Raw genomic sequence first — 17,734 nt, forward strand, 5'->3', positions numbered from 1 at the left:
CTGTGCCTCCCGGGTTCAAGCAATTCTCCTGTCTCTGCCCCCCAAGTAGCGGGGATTACAGGTGCCAGTCACCATGCCTGGCTAATTTTTGGATTTTCAGTAGAGGTGAGGTTTCACCATGTTGGCCAGGCTGGTCTCAAACTCCTGACCTCAGGTGATCCACCCGCCCCGGCCTCCCAAAGTGCTAGGATTACAGCCATGAGCCAATGTGCCCAGAGTGCTCTTTTCAAAGTGCAGATGTCAGATGACCATGCCCCAACTCAAGACTTTTCAATGGTAGCCCATTATTCATAGAATTAAGACCTTCGACCATGTGGCCCCGCCAACCTCTGTGGCTCCTCTGGCCCCGTGTTTTTGCAGGCTCACTCCCCATCTCTTAGGGCTCCTGTTCTTCATGCTCCCTCCTTCAGAAGCCTCTGTGTGAGCTCTTCATTCTCCACTTCACCCTTGCTTCAACTCTCAACTCTTCAAAAGAAACTCTGTCCTTCTTCAGAGGAAACAGTCCCCTTTCTAGAGTCCCAGAAAATGTTCCTGCTTAGCATTCAGCATAGAGAGGCAATTTAATATATAGAGCAGTCCCCACATTATCTGCAGGTGATACGTTCCAAGACCCCCAGCAGATGCCTGAAACCACACGTAGTACTGAAGCTAGTGGCTGTCAATTAGAACATGTTTCTGTTCATGTTTTTCAGCCCACAAACTGAATGCCTTCTCTATCCCAACTAAGCCCTTAGCATGTACACTGGCTGTAACTTTTGCAGTTTGAAGTATGACAGCAAAACTAATATGAATTTCTTTTTTCCTTCTTTATAATTTTGCAAAGTTAGGAGATTCATTTTTACCATAGATCTTCACAACTTCAGCATACAATTTTTCTTTCTATCCTTATTAAGTTAAGAACTTTCACCTTTTCACTTAAAGGAAGCACTTGAAAGTCTCTTTGGCATGTTCAGATTACAGACATCACTACTCTTGGACTTTCAGGCCATTATTAAGTAAAATAAAGTTTCCTTGAAAAGTAGGACTGCAATACCCCAGCAATAGATTTTGATAACTGAGACGGCTTGCAAGTGACTGATAGGCAAGAGGCTTCTCCAGCCAGATACTCTGGATAGAGATGATTTACATGTCAGGCTGGATGGAGTGGAATGACACAAGATTTCACCAAGCTACTCAGAATGGCATGCAATTCAAGACTTAGGAATTGTTTCTGGAATTTCCCATTTAGTATTTTTTGGCAGCTGTTAAGAGTGGGTAACTGAAACCACAGAAAACAAAACTGCTGATAAAGGGAGACAACTGTACTTGGGAAATTTTTGAATTAATGTCTTTCTCCTCCTCCTCTCACACATAAATCCCATGAAAATAGGAATAGTTTGTTGTTGTTGTTCACCGTTATATTTCTAGCATTGATACAGGTCCCCATACATAGTTGGGACTCAAAATATATGGTGATATTAAAAATCTGATTTGCCATTATAATTATTTGAAAAAGCCATAGGCAGATCACTCTGTAAGTATCAGGGAAGAACTTTGTAGGAGAGTTCTAAAACTGTTTCAGTAGATAAGATAACGAATTTAAAGAAAAACACAACTTAAGATTTTAGGAAGTAAGTAAAAATGAAGGTAATTGGAAAGGCCCCTTTGTACTTAACGAGGAAGGAGTGTTAAAAACAGTTAGCTTTGGGCTGGACACAGTGTCTCAAGCCTGTAATCCCAGCACTTTGGGAGGCCAAGGCAGGTGGATCACGAGGTCGAGAGATCGAGACCATCCTGGTCAACATGGTGAGACCCCGTCTCTACTAAAAATACAAAAAATTAGCTGGGCATGGTGGTGCGTGCCTGTAATCCCAGCTACTCAGGAGGCTGAGGCAGGAGAATTGCCTGAACCCAGGAGGCGGAGGTTGCGGTGAGCCGAGATCGTGCCATTGCACTCCAGCCTGGGTAACAAGAGTGAAACTCTGTCTCAAAAAAAAAAAAAAAAAAAAAAAAAATACAAAAATTAGCTGGGCATGGTGGCATGTACCTGTAGTCCCAGCTACTCAGGAGGCTGAGGCAGGAGAATCACTTGAACCCAGGAGGTGAAGGTCGCAGTGAACCAAAATTGCACCACTGCCCTCCAGCCTGGCAACAGAGCAAGACTCCATCTAAAAAAAAAAGCAACAAACAAGGCCGGGTGCGGTGGCTCATGCCTGTAATCCCAGCATTTTGGGAGGCCAAGGCGGGTGGATCACGAGGTCAAGAGGTCGAGACCATCCTGGTCAACAGGGTGAAACCCCATCTCTACTAAAAATACAAAAATTAGCTGGGGGTGGTGGCATGTGCCTGTAGTCCCAGCTACTGGGGAGGCTGAGGCAGGAGAATTGCTTGAACCCAGGAGGCAGAGGTTGTGGTGAGCCGAGATCATGCCATTGCACTCCAGCCTGGGTAACAAGAGTGAAACTCTGTCTCAAAAAAAAAAAAAAAAAAAAGGTTAGGTTCATAGATCTAAAATGAAACAGAGGGTCAAGCTGAACTCCAGGTACTAATTCTCATAAAAGCTATCAACGTGCATTGAGGTTTTTGCCTCACTGCAGTAATACTCACAATATCGGTACCTCAGGGGGCTCTGAACACATGCTGACACTTTACTTTTACTGCTGAATGCTATAATGTTTTGTATAGCAAAGCGTGATACTCCCTCTGGTAGCTTGCTTTCTGCATTAAACGTATCTTCAGAAGCATTTTCCTTTTTATCAATGAAAAGGGATACTTTAGAGCCACAGTTGACTTTACACATCCTTAATTCCAGAGCCTCAGTTTACAAATGAAGAACTGAGGCTGAGAACAATAAAATAGTTCTATAACCAGTCAACTCTTGTATATTGAATACAGTTGCAGAAGGCCATCTCAGACAGTAACACAACTAACCAAATGTCATTTTCCACAATAAGAACAGTTCCTTCCTGAGGTCTCTTTATGCTGATTCACTCTTCACTCCAGAATATTACCAACTCTGATGCTCCAGTTTTTACTGTTCCACCTAGAAGGTGACCACAACATTTATCATCCAAATCAGGGTAGTTATGTGAGTGCCCAGGGACACTATTGACTGTTACCTTGGGACAACAGGTGTAAACCCGGACTATTGTGCAAGCCAGGATGAATGGGCACATTAACATCCCATGACATTTTTCAGAAGAAACACCTTCACAGATGTTCAGTATCATTTTATCTTCTCTTCAAGAGTGCACCTGAAAAATCATTCCCTTTTAGAAGAGTGGGTATCACTTTTGGCATGCTCTTTCACAAGTTGTGATAGTGCTACTGTAGGTCATTTCTACTCCTGCTATGTGCCATACATACCCAACAGACAAAATCAGGAGGAGGTGATTAAGAAATAGACAAAACTCTGTATCTGGTGACTCACGCCTGTAGTCCCAGCACTTGGGAAGCCAAGGCAGGAGGATCACTTGAGCCCAGGAGTTTGAGACAAGCCTGGCCAACATGATGAAACCCTGTTTCTACTAAAAGTACAAAAAATAGCTGGGCATGATGGTGGGTACCTGTAATTTCGGCTACTAGGGAGGCTGAAACAGGAAAATTGCTTGAGCCTGGGAGGCAGAAGTTACAGTGAGCCAAAATCATGCCACTGCACTCCAGCCTGAGCAAGAGAGCAAGACTTCATCTCAAAAAAACAAACAAACAACCAAAAAAAAAAAAAAAAAACCTCTGTAACAAAAAGATTCCTCAGTTTACAGCATGTGGCACTTTTTCTCAGAAAGTTCTGGCATCCCCATGTTAGTTGCTAGCAATATTTATTACCAGTTATAGTAAGTCACTTACTAACCTCTCTTATCCTGAAGAGGTAACCACAGACTCCTGATTGGCAACTCTTTCTTTCCAAAACATACACAGCAAACATATATACAGTACATACACTCAGAATGCTTTAGCTTCTTATCAACAAGAGATGAAAACTAGAATCAAAATGAAAACTAATTGGCTTATTTGATCAAAAGTGAAATCACAAATGCCAGGCAGTGCTTGTGTTCTCCACTATTGGGAAATTTTAAGGGTCCATGGCCAAAAATAAATAAATAGGGTTTCCTTTGGATAAATGGGTTGAAACCAGGTCCTGGAGTCAAGGCTTGTCTAGGCTCCCGTCTCTTGAGAGGCTCATGAGCACCAACATTTACCCTACATTCAATCACATTGACCTAAACCACTCCAATAGATTGACTTATCTTTCTCGATGTCAGTTTAAACCTATTAAGGCCTGCTTATAAGGTAACCAATGACAACACTAACTCTGTATAGTTGAATAAAGAATATTTTCAGTTTCCCTTTTTGTCACCTCACACTTTATCATCTCCAGAAGGGAGGCAGCCTTTGATAGCATTATCTCAGGCCCTGAGCCATCACAAACGCAAACTCAATTCCCCTGTTTTTCATTATTTTTCCACTAACTCAGTACTAGCTCTGACTACCCTTACAGCAAAAATAAAAACCAAGTAAAAATGGCATCATGTCCTCATAATACTGCGAGATTTGGGGAACTTTTCAATATTAGTAACTAAAAATACATTAGCTCATTAATGTTAGTCATTTTATCTCTATTCTTCCCAGAAAGCCAATGCAGCTTTTAGCTGTCCAATTTCCTCTTACTGGATGAGAAGTAGATATGCAGTCCAGTATTCATCTAACGAGCTTGCTAAGTGTCCCATCTTATTTTGAGTTCCGGAATCTCACCACTGTTGCCCAGTTTTGAAAGCTGCCCTACCCTCAAGTATAGCAGAATCCAGTATAATTAATGAAAATTAAACAATCCAATGAAAACATTTATGTTAATATTTAGTCAGGGAAAATTTGCAGTGGTGTTTAAAGAGAATGGCATAAGCTATGTTATTACTAATCATGAGTGAGTAATTAAATAAAAAATTAAACACATTTCTAAAGCCTAAAATGAAATCCAAGTTGATTACAGGTCAACAAGATAGAGCTCTTGCCTTAAAAGGCCTTAAAAAGCATGATTCTTCCTTTTAATAACTATTGTTTGAGTATGTCAGTTTGCCACACTCCGGAAAAAACACAAAAGCAGATGTGGCAAGGGTTCTGCCCTTAGTGATTTTACAGTTAAGGAAAGGGAATCAGATAACACAGGTAATATAAAATGCACACATAAAAGTGCAACCCTAAAACTTTACCTTATATGATTGTAATTAAGTGACTGCATGTTTATACAATGTCTAAAACTGTCTGACATATAATAGTAAGCATGATATAAATGCTCATTAAGTACATAAACAAATGTATACAATACATATGCCATAAGACAGGCACAATCAAACACGATATAAAATTGGAGGTGGATAAGAAATGGTTGAAAAGATCTGGCATGATTCCATAAAAAGGGGACATATAATGGATGAGAAAAGTGACAGCAGAATTATGGAAGGATGTTATTAAAGCATAAGGAGAAACCATTAGCCCAGGTGACATGAATGTAGTGTGGAAGATCAGAGTTAGGCAGTAATGGGATGCAGAAAACGTTTTTGTAATATTTTTTAGCCTTATAATGTTTGGTGATAATAAATAAAATCAAATCTTTTTTTTTTTTTTTTTTTTTTTTTTTTTTTGGTGGGGGGAGAAGTCTCACTCTTGTCAACCCCCGCCTCCTGGGTTCAAGTGATTCTCCTGCCTCGGCCTCCCAAGTAGCTGGGATTACAGGCACCTGCCACCACGCCTGTCTACTTTTTGTATTTTTAGTAGGGACAGAGTTTCACCACGTTGGCCAGGCTGGTCTCAAACTCCTGACCTCAGACAATCCACCTGCCTCGGCCTCCCAAAGTGCTGGGATTGCAGGTGGTAAGCCACTGCACCTGGCCAAAAATCAAATAATTTCTAAGTCATCAACCTATCTTACTAAAGTATTACTAAAGACTGTGCAAAGGTCATAGAGAAGTATCATATACCATCTCAATAATGATGATTATTGCTATTTTGCCACTTTTATAGAGATAAGGAATACTTGACATTGTTGTAGTTTTTTATATGTTCAAGTTGGCATGCTTAGTCTTAAAGCTGTTGTTTGGAGATGTAACAATGTGATTAGCTAACAGTTTCTTAGAACTTTGTCCTGGTTCACTCCTTTCCGTTATCAAGTCTATGGAGAAATTTCTTGTAGACAAGGCTCAACTCTTGGTTTTATTTTTTTAGAGATGAAATTCACTGTCTCTGTTCTTTCCTAGCTCAGACTTTCTCTGCTGGTATATTGGGAACGGATTAGGTGCAGAATCCATTCACCCTTGTACCTCCAGCATCTCTAGCACAACATCATACAGTAAATCATTATGGACTGTGACTTAGATTGGATGAATTGGGTTGGAATGTATAAGAGTAAATAAGGAATAAAACATTTCCCTTTATTATAATTTTAAAACAATTTCTTATTTAGGTACAGAGTGAAAATACATAAAATTGCATTTATTATGTATCTCAAATGGTCCTTCTTTACCATCGGTTTTTACAAACTGTCTTGGATAGATACTACTATAAACAGCCTGTATCTCCATAAGATAGATTTGATTAGAAACTGAAAGTGATTTCATCATAGTAGGCTGATAAAATATGATGAATGCATTTCATTAAGGTATCCAACCTAGAGTAATACTAATTGAAATTGCAAGCTTTAAATAAAACTTGTTTAAAAATAGCTCGTCTGTATATGTTGCTAAAAATTGTTTGTATCCCAGAAAACTTGCAGAAGTTTATGAGACTTTCAGTGTGATTAGTTCTTTTTAAGAGACAGATAAAAACTAACATCATATACCAGATTGATATAATAACTAGATGAATACATGTATTAATTTGCATCATGGAAAAAGCCCTTGAAGCCTAAAAAATATGCTATATTTAGTTGTCATGCAATGATTTCTACCAACTAGTGGTGTAATACTTTAAAAGGATCATTTTGTAACAAAGGAGTTCTCTTAGAAGGTGCACACTCCTGAAATTTTAACCAGTGCTGTTACAAATGATAGTTTTAGTAGCTTCCTGGAAATGAACAGCTGCCTATAGATGTGTCATTTTATTTGTCCACTTGTTGCATATAGAACAATTCGAAAGTAGAGGTAAAGTAGACAAGGTAAAAAGAACTTAGAGTGTATTATGTAAGTTAATATACATTAGATATATGAATACCTTTCCAGTCACCTTCACACCTTACACAACAATTGGGAAAGTCTTCTAAATGAAAATTACATTTGGTTTAATATATCTGAAATAATAACCATGTTGTTTGTAACAGAAGAAATTTTCTAAAGAAATTATCAGTCATGTGATTCAACAAAACGCAGCTAGAATCTGCGTGGTTATGCCTTCAGCTCTCATTTGTTGATAGAAGTTCTATTTCATGAGCTAGTCGACTTTCCTAGAAAAAATATGTGCTCTTGCTCTCTAGATTGATTCTTCTTTTACTTTTTCTTTATGTCTCAGAGGATGTGGCCCTAAGAAGTATTCTATTGAGCTGTGGAAATGATTCATAAGATAGAAACAAAGTGTTTTTCTTTTAAACTTTTAAGACTAGAGACTAGGAAGATTTGAGAATTTTTTTTTCCAAACATAAAACTATAGAATAGGCCTGGCAAAAAAGGGTACATATGGAATAATTTATTTTATGTCAAGCTCAAAAACAGTCACAACTAGCCTATTGATGGTCTTGTCATGATAGTGGTCCTCTTCGCGGGGACAGCGGGGAAGGCATCTGGGATGCTGGTACCTGGTGTGTTTCTGGATGTGGGTGCTGGTGACCTGAATGCATTCAGTTTGTGAATAATAATTAGCTATTCATTTATCCTTTGGGTCTATACTATATATCAAGAAAAAAATCCAAAATAAACAACAGGAATGAAAAGCATTCAGATTTCCTTTTCCCAATTCCTGTAATCTATTTGGAAGGGGCCCATATTAGTCACAGATCACAATAATTCTGTTGTCCAAAACACAACACTATTTAGCAGCAGAACCAGAACTGGATAATGGAACATCTGGCCCCATGCCTTATGGCTTTGGTTTTGGGTTTGTTGCCTTGTTTTGTTTTAAATCAAAAGCTGCCCTAACTTCTAAGACCCATGACAATGACACAGTGTGCTGGCAGGAAGCCTGTTGACCTTTTTTTTTATGAGTGAAAGCTGTTTGCCATGTTGCAGGTGAGCTGTGTGAGGAGAAGCTGGACTTCTGTGCCCAGGACCTGAACCCTTGCCAGCATGACTCCAAGTGCATCCTAACTCCAAAGGGATTCAAGTAAGTTAAAATCTGCCTTTTGGCTCACGGTCAGGGTAGGGGATGCGTTATTTGAGGAGCCCTTGTTCTCCTTCATCCTTAGCTTCACACCTCTGCTCAGGATTAAAGGAACCTATTCACTAGTATCAATGAAATTTTTTAATTGTCCATATACAGTATGGACTTTTTGTTTAGTACACTAAAATGAAGGCCAGGCATGATGGCTCATGCCTGTAATCTCAGCACTTTGGAAGACCAAGGCAGGAAGATCACAGGTCAAGAGGTCAAGACCATCTTGGCCAACATAGTGAAACCTCATCTCTACTAAAAATACAAAAATTAGTTGGGTGTGGTGGCACACGCCTGTAGTCCCAGCTACTCAGGAGGCTGAGGTGGGAGAATCACTTGAACCCGGGAGGCAGAGGTTGCAGTGAGCTGAGACCTCACCATTGCATTCCAGCCTGGGTGACAGAGTGAGACTCCATATCAAAAAAATAAACAAATAAACAAAGAAAAATAAACAAAACAAGAAGTTTTTTCTTTTCATCCATGATTTTTGTGTGTGTGTGAAGTCACTTATGACACTGAGTAGCCTTTGAAAATACTTACCTGAATTTATTTGAAGGCCCATCCAGTGACATTTGTAATATCTTCCAGATGCTTCATCATCTGAAGGTAAGTCTGTGGTAAAATAGAGAATTTGATTTTAATGGAACTGAAGATGTTATAGACTGAAACAATGATTTCACTCTCCAAGGTGAGAAAGACAGAGTGACCATATGTCTCAGGCTGACCCAGAGACTCCTAGGCTATGCCTGTGAGGATCACTGTAATTATTGATAGTTCCTTTTCCATCTTAAATATTTTTTGCATGAGGTGATAAAGCATTATAACCACACTAAGTATACAACCTCAAATGAACACAGAACTTCAAAAATCACTTCTTTTTTCCTCCCCAGCAATATTCCTGAAATATGTTTGCTATCAAATCATGTGGTTCCTTTGCCACCATCCTGAAATATTTTAAGGGTCTTTCAACAGCAACTTCTCTTTTTAGAGCTGGCAGTAGTTTAGAGATCATCTAGTCCAAATTCTTCATTTTAAACATGAGGAAACCATGGCTCACAGAGGTTAGTTGACTGTCCAGAGATCTTAAGATTATTTATTGGCAGAGCTAGAGCTAGGATTTATACTTTCCAGTTGGGTGATTTTTTACTATGTGTTACCTATAAGAAGTTTTATAGTTTATTAACATTACAGTTGGTTTTGTATAGCAAATAAGCTGGATTCTTAGGAATTACACAGTCGGGTACAGTAGTTGAGCTGTGCTTACTTCAGACAGCTAGCAAACAGCATTGTTGTTACTTCAAGCAATATTTGCTGAGTGCCTGCCATGGCCAGAGCACATGGTAATAATACCATCTTATGATGTTGCAGTCCTTTATAGCTATTCGCCTTCACTTACTTCATCTTCTTAGTGAAATGACCCAAGCTCAATTGTCGTAGGATTCAGAGAATTAACAATCACTGAGGTCAGGATGAATTTTATAAGAGAAGATGGGATTTGAACTGGATTGCTAAGATAGTTTTACTTGCTGAACAGATTATCAGATATTTTAAGTTGGTTGGGAGAGTGGGGTCAGAATCGCCAGATCTTCACTGCTTTTCAAATATCAATCTAAATTAAATATTTATTCTCAAGCTTTCTTTTGACAATGTGCTTTTACTTTAACTTGGTTTAAAATCCAAAACTGTAGAACACGTAGATACAGTTGTAGCACCTCCAGATTCCCTACGATGTCTTTTTGAAAATGGAAATAATAAATTTGATTCTATTTTGCATTATATTTTGGTTTACAACCCTATGCAAAAACCCAATGTTATTTCATTTACACTTTATACAAAATTCTACATTATATTTTATTCAAACAAACACTGTAGGTAAGTTGTTTTTGGTCCTCACGTCAATGGTACGCTCACAATTTAATCTGACAAATTGAAAACACATCACTTACATAATAAATATCATTTCTTAAAGAAATTAGCCAGTAAGGCAAGTTTTCCAGAGCTGCTCATCTGCTGAACAGATTTCACAAGACCTTGTGCATTGTAAATATGTGCTAAAGTATTAGTAAGACTTAATTGAAATTATTATAAAATAAGTGAGTTCGTCTGCAAAAAGACTAATCCTTAATTAAATATCTCCTTTCACTATCAAATAGATTGGACACTCTTAAAAGTGAATTTTGCTGCATTATGGACTAACTGATTGGAAACCCACTGTTTTCAGTCGTGATTCCTGAGCTTGTTTCATAGCTGTATGTATGTTTAGCAGAAAACAGGTTAAGTCAGTGTATGTGCTATTACTCCTGACTTAGAAATGATTGCACATTGTGGGAAACATAGCTGCAGAAAGAAAATCGACTTAAAAACCAAATGTTGTGAAACTGCTAAAGAAAATCTCTACTAACAAATGTTGTTTAGACAAGTCATACTATGTTACTTCAACTTCATTTTCTTATTACTAAGCTGACAGAACTGGTTTTACTTTTATTGTTTTATTATATATATCATAAATCTCCCAAATTGCTTTGAGATATTTTTAGACTATGATACACCATAAGCAGTATTTTCAAACATGCATCTTATGTAGCCAGCTTTTGGGCTTCTAAGCAGTGTGTTTTATATTCTTTGCTTCTTCCTCCCTCCTCTCAAATAATAGAGTTGAAGGAATGTGATAGGTTTTATTGATAATACAAACTAAGGAATTCTTATTTAAATTTTTTCTTTCTGTTTTGAAACTCAGTCTGAGGAGCAAAAGAAAGACAAAAATGTTGGACATAATGTAGCTCCAAGCTCTCATGGTCTTGAAAAATAGTATTTGGAGAGAAGGGAATATAAAATAGCTCTTAGACAGCCTACTGTGGTGGATGTGTGGTTCTCTTATCTTTCACTTTGATTTCTTTTTTCAGATAAATAATTCAGAGTGTTTCAAAGCATTTCTTCTTTCTTTTAATGCTTGGCACTTCAACAGCTCTGCTCGCATTGACATTGATGGAAGTTCTCTTCTCGGGCCTTGTCCATCTATTTGAGAATGTATATGGCCACTTAGGGTCTATTTAACTTCAGACTTGTTTACTTTGCTTTGTTATGATTTAGCATTAAAACCAACTGGCTGAAAAGCAAGCATGCTTATGCAGTGAGCTCATTTTATTTCTTAATTCATACATTCAGAGCTGAAAGTCTGTTTGCTACTCTTAGATGCTATATACTCCCATTTGTTTTAATTCAACCACTCTCCAGTAACTCTCAAATCCTGATTTTGCATTTTCAGACAAAACCTTTAGCATTCAGTAATGCCACGTTCACTTGGGTGTTTTTAATTATCCTTACTTGAAATACTAATAGCTTTGAAATACAAAAGTGGATAATTAGTACAGACTAAACCCTAAAAACTTTCATAGAATTATAAAGATGTATATAGAGAATTATTCTAAAAAACAGCCATTTATAGAACATGCATCATATATAAAAAGTATACTAATTACTTTACACATAGTTGCATTTAATCTTCAAATGGGTGAGGTGGAATTATATGCATGTTGAAGATGAGGAAAAGAACATTTACAGAGATTAGGTAATTTAGTCAAGATTATGTACACCTTATGCTAAGTGAAATAAGCCAGACATAGTAAGACAAATACTGGATGATCTCACTTATAGGTGGAATTTTTAAATGTCAAACTTACAGAAAATCAAATTAGAAGGGTGGTTACCAGGAATTGGGGTGAAGATGAGAGGATGTTAGTCAGTGGCTCACATTTTCAGTTAGAATATGAAAAATGAGTTATAGAGACGTAATATCACAGCATGGTGACTACAGTTAATAATACTGTACTATATACTTGAAATTTGCTAAAAGAGCAGATCTGAAGTATTTTCACCACAAAAGAAAAAAGGTAAGTATGTGAGGTGACGGATATGTTAATCGGCTAGACTGTGGTAATTATTTCACAATGCATGTATGTATAAAATATCTCTATTTACATCTTTAAAATATAATGATTTTAGTTTTCAACTATACCTCAATAAATCTGGAATAAAGTTGAACATACACTTAAGAATGAAGCCAGGATATAATTGCACCACTACACTCCAGCCTGGGGAACACAGTGATAATTCATCTCAAAAAAAAAAAAAAAAATGAAATCAAGGTACAAAGACAGTTCTGTATACCTGTAAAGCCTGAATTCTGCAGAGCTAAGTTATAGTTTTCTGATATATACATAAATATATACACAAATAATACATACATAAATACATATACACATACATATATATACATATTTGTGTGTGTGTGTGTGTGTGTATACATATATAGTCAGTGAACTCTCTCTTAAACTCAAAACACAAACACTCTTGGAAGCCAATGTATAAACCTAGTAAATCACAATGGTAGAGTGTTGAGGAAATGGTGGGAGGGTAGAGGGAGGCTTCCAGAAGCCCCTCCTCATTTATGGCCATACCTGTAGGCGTTCCATGGACCCCTGTAGGTCTACAATGCAGTTTGAAAACTGCTGCATGTGCCATACTGCCTTTCTTCACGCAGTTATAAAGTCCTGCATCCTTGGTATCTCTAACTAGAGATCCCAGTGGTCAGCACTAGAGAAGCACAGGTTGAAAAGGAGCTTGTGGAATTAATTAGCCAACAGCATAGTGCAGGGGTTAGAAATACAAGCTTTCTTGTCAGTTTGCTTAAGTTTGATTCCTGGCTGTGGCACCTAGAAGTTGAGTGTTCGGGGGCAAAGTACTTTACCTCCGTGTTCCTTAGTTTCCTCACCTGTGGACTGGGTGAAATAAAACCACTAATGTCACAGGACCGTGGAGAGGATTCAGTGAATCCATTGATGCCAGGTGGTTAGAGCCAGGCCAGAGAAAGTGCTCAGTGGATGTCAGCTGTACTATGACTCCTGGTTCTTCACCGTCAGTGCAGCCAAGACCCTTTACCACCATGGTGAATAGACCGAAAACTGTCCGTGGGATCGGCCCCATGAATTTTGTATCAGTTCCTCTATCCCAACCCATTTTATCATTCCCATTCTTCTATCATTATTATCTGGATTCATTGTGAATTAGGGTATTTATTTTTGCTTTTCTTAAAATAATGCTTTGTTCTGATGTATCTAGTCTCTGTTGTAAAATTAAAAAATGTTAATCATTTTTTAAAAATATGTTTAATATTCCCAGAAAATTTTACAACATAGCTGTTTTATAATCTCAATGATCAAATGAATTAGGCCAAACTGAAAATATAGGGCACTGTAAGCAAACAAAATGGAGAGAAAGAAAGTAAGGAAGAGGAAGGAGAGGGAGGGAGGGAGTTACCCTGCTGCATTATCCCTTTCTTATTTGGACTGTGGTCGTTCACTATCATCAAGGAGATAAAAATCACTATTTCTCTGGTAGCTCACAGTGATAGAATATGGAATACGCTACAGAACAGTTCTAATTTCTAGGTTTCCATTAATGTGGGGGCTCTATGAGCCTATTGTAAGTAAGCATTTTAAAGATGGTGTCATTGTGTCTAGAAAAAATGTCTGGTTTACTTATTTTGGCTCAGTTGGGCTTGAAACGATTACCTGCTTGTTCAAACAGATGTGACTGCACACCAGGGTACATAGGGGAACACTGCGACATTGATTTTGATGACTGCCAAGACAACAAGTGTAAAAACGGAGCTCACTGCACGGATGCAGTGAATGGCTACACGTGCATATGCCCGGAAGGTTACAGGTAAAAGCAGAAATGAATAAGACCTGGTATTCAATAAGACCTAGCACAACAGGGTGACTGTAGTCAGTAATAGTGTAATGGTATGCTTTAAAATAACTAAAATAATATAACTGGATTGTATGTAACACAAAGGATAAATACTTGAAAGGATGGATACCCCATTTTACATGATGTGATAATTATGCATCGCATGCCTGTATCAAAATACCTCTCATCCCCCATCCATGTATACACTTACTAGGTACCCACCAAAATTAAAATAGAGAAACTCTAAGACAAAAAGTAGAACTTATGGAAGCAAAGAGTAGAATGAGGGTTACCAGGGAGGAGGGGAGAAGGATGGCATTTGGGGAGATGTTGGTCAAAAGGTACAAAGTGTCATAGACAGGACGAGTAAGTTTGGAATATCTATTATACAGCACAGTGATGATTTTGATTAATAGTTAAGAATATTTGAAACCTGGAAAAACAAAGAAATGCACATTTATAATATACAGTTAGGTCATACAGGTCTCAATTCAGATTGGCAATTAGGTAAAATTGTATTAACATATTTTTTTCTCCTTATTCTTCAGTGGCTTGTTCTGTGAGTTTTCTCCCCCCATGGTCCTCCCTCGTACCAGCCCCTGTGATAATTTTGATTGTCAGAATGGAGCCCAGTGCATCATCAAAATAAATGAGCCAATATGTCAGTGTTTGCCTGGCTATCAGGGAGAAAAGTGTGAAAAATTGGTCAGTGTGAACTTTATCAACAAAGAGTCTTACCTTCAGATTCCTTCAGCCAAGGTTCAGCCTCAGACGAACATCACACTTCAGGTAAGAGAGCTCTCTCTATCGAGAGGTGATTTCATCTTAATATTCAGCTTCAAAGAATAAAAATTTGTGGTAGCTTGTGAATGATTGATAGTATGTCTTATATAGACAGTTTAAAACAGAAAATTCTCCTTGTGTGGAAAGCGTTAGTAATTATTCCTTCAACATTTGTGTTTTCAAGACAAAATGAAAACCAAATACTTTTATTCATTACTTGATAAGCAGACAGTAAAAACAAGTATGTCTTTTTGTTTTGTGCACAGGCAAAGACATTTTATTCATTTACTTTTATGACTCTGCAGTTCAGCCTCTGCACAGGGGGATGCTTTCCTTAGGAAATCTGCAGCTAGGAGGAATGCAGCTGAGAAAGAACACCTGAATTCAACCAACACCTTTTTTTTTTTTTTTTTTTTTTATGGTATTGCCTAGGTTTTCTTCTAGGGTTCTTATGGTGTTACGTCTTACATTTAAATCTTTAATTCATCTGGACTTAATTTTTGTATAAGGTATAAGGAAGGGATCCAGTTTCAGCTTTCTGCATATGGCTAGCCAATTTTTCCAACACCATTTATTGAACAGGGAATCCTTTCCCCATTGCTTGTTTTTGTTAGGTTTGCCAAAGGTCAGATGGTTGTAGTTGTGTGGTGTTATTTCTGGGGCCTCTGTTCTGTTCCGTTGGTCTATATCTCTGTTTTGATACCAGTACCATGCTGTTTTGATTACTGAAGCCTTGTAGTATAGTTTGAAGTTAGGTAGCGTGATGCTTCCAGCTTTGTTTTCTTTCTTTTTTTGCAAATAGAAAGTCTTTGAGTCATTGGCTTAGGCAATGATTTCTTAGGACACCAAAAGAACAACCGTTAATAAAAATAAAAATAAATTGGACTTTACTGAAATGTAAACATGTATGCTCTTCAAAAGACTCTCTTAAGAAAATCAATGGAAGAAGAAAAAAAAAACGTAAAGAGCTGCAAATATCTCTTTTTTTTTTTGCAAACTTCTTTTTTTTTTATTTTTTTATAAGAAAAATAATAAGAGGAAGAAAGAGAAAGAGGAAGAGGGAGAGAGGATGGGGGTATTGCTTTATTGCCCGGGCTAGAATGCAATCTAAATATGGGTATGCCTATAATTGTCCTTAATAATGGAGATATAAAAGAAAATGAGGGAAGAGAATAACAAACAAGGAGCTAACCATTTTTTTTTTAATTGAGATGGAGTCTTGCTTTGTCACCAGGCTGGAGTGTAGTGGCACGATCTCGGGCTCACTGCAACCCACGTCTCCCAGGTTCAAGTGATTCTCCTGCTTGAGACAGGATTTCACCATGTTGGCCAGGATAGTCTCAAACTCCTGACCTCATGTGATCTACCCTCCTCAGCCTCCCAAAGTGCTGGCATTACAGGTGTGAGCCACCATGCCTGGTCAATCAGCACCTTTTAAATCTTCACCCAGAACTGTGAAGAATTGACATGAAATTAACAAACTCAAATTTTAACACTTTCCACCAACTCACTGTGTACCTTTGATCAAGTCATTCATATCCCTATGGAAGATGCTGCAGTAGATTAGGGATAAATAAATACAGTGTACATGGGTGAATTAGGTCTACATATTTGTTTTATCTGATAAATGACTTAGTCAATTTCCTGTAGATGCTTTCCCGCCTTTTTTTTCTTTTTCACCCTGATATTCTAGTGAGGGACAGGGGGTCCTTTTGAGATTAGGAAGAAGAGAATCCTGGAAGGCATGAGTCTCTACCTTCCAGTGTTTACTCCACCAAATTGTTATGAGAACTGCACAGTGAGGTTGGGGCTTAAGTCCTAACTTACCTATTAAACCTTTAAAAGCCAAACAGGGACGAAGAGCAGGATAAAAGCAAAGATTTCCCCCTACACATGGCATAACTGTGAAGAATCTTTTTTTAATGTGGGAATATAAAAATCCGTCCTTGACAATGTAGTAATTTTCACAGGTGCTATAAATAAAAACAGGAGCAAAAGGAGTAAGTTAGTGAAAATCTCCAGCAAAGAAAGTTCTAAACATATCCAACAGGCTTACTTGAGGATCCCTTATTGTTCTTTTTAAGTTTCTTTATGGATTTATTTGCAACAAAGCAATTTAAGAACAAGTCACCTTTCAAGTAATAATTTCAGCATTATTTTCTCATAACCATCAGGAAAACATAAACCACAGTTAAACCTCTTCACCTCGCTTGGCAGTCTCTTTCTGATGAAATATGTTTGGCTGTCTACACATCTTAGTAATGCCAAGGTTACTTTCTACTAGATTGCCACCGATGAAGACAGCGGCATCCTCCTGTATAAGGGTGACAAAGACCACATCGCGGTAGAACTGTATCGGGGGCGTGTTCGTGCCAGCTATGACACCGGCTCTCACCCGGCTTCTGCCATTTACAGGTGAAGATCTCTCGGTTACGGGTAAAGGTGAAAATAACTGCTTAATGAAGAACTGCTTCTCCTTTATTATTTTGTTATAAGGAGGAGAGAGACGAAGTTGGCTCCAGCAGGACTTAGGATAAGAGTATTAGTGAGAGACCTGGTGGGAACAGAGGGCATGCTCAAATTGGATAGTTTGAGGAGGGATTTGTAAGGGGACTGCTATGTACAAAGAGGTGACTGGGAGAGTACAGTAACCTGGGGCTGGAAAAGGGATGGAGGGAGGTGTTGCTACCCATATGCCTGAAGGATCAAGGGGAGGGAGCAACTCATGCTTTGTAAAGGCTTTGTAGAGAGGCTTGCCTGCCAGGAGCTGGGACCTTTAATAGAGGTTTGAAGTAAGCTCTCAAGGAAACAACCAGCTTTTGAAATATGCAACTTCACTCTCTTTCTTCCCAAAAATGTCCTGTCTGTG

General features: G+C 38.1%; 1 protein-coding gene across 2 annotated transcripts in view; it reads left to right on the forward strand.

Annotated features, from left to right (window-relative positions):
• Positions 1-17,734, forward strand: part of SLIT2 (slit guidance ligand 2) — a 377,295-nt gene that overhangs the window by 339,813 nt on the left and 19,748 nt on the right. For both annotated transcript variants that reach the window (XM_003927471.4, XM_003927474.4), the window contains 4 exons: positions 8,190-8,283; positions 13,918-14,055; positions 14,631-14,871; positions 17,150-17,280. In XM_003927471.4, the coding sequence (XP_003927520.1) occupies positions 8,190-8,283; positions 13,918-14,055; positions 14,631-14,871; positions 17,150-17,280 (604 nt within the window). The remainder of the gene's footprint in view (positions 1-8,189; positions 8,284-13,917; positions 14,056-14,630; positions 14,872-17,149; positions 17,281-17,734) is intronic.

Source organism: Saimiri boliviensis, chromosome 3 (assembly GCF_048565385.1).
Source record: "Saimiri boliviensis isolate mSaiBol1 chromosome 3, mSaiBol1.pri, whole genome shotgun sequence".
NCBI classification, from domain to species: domain Eukaryota; kingdom Metazoa; phylum Chordata; class Mammalia; order Primates; family Cebidae; genus Saimiri; species Saimiri boliviensis.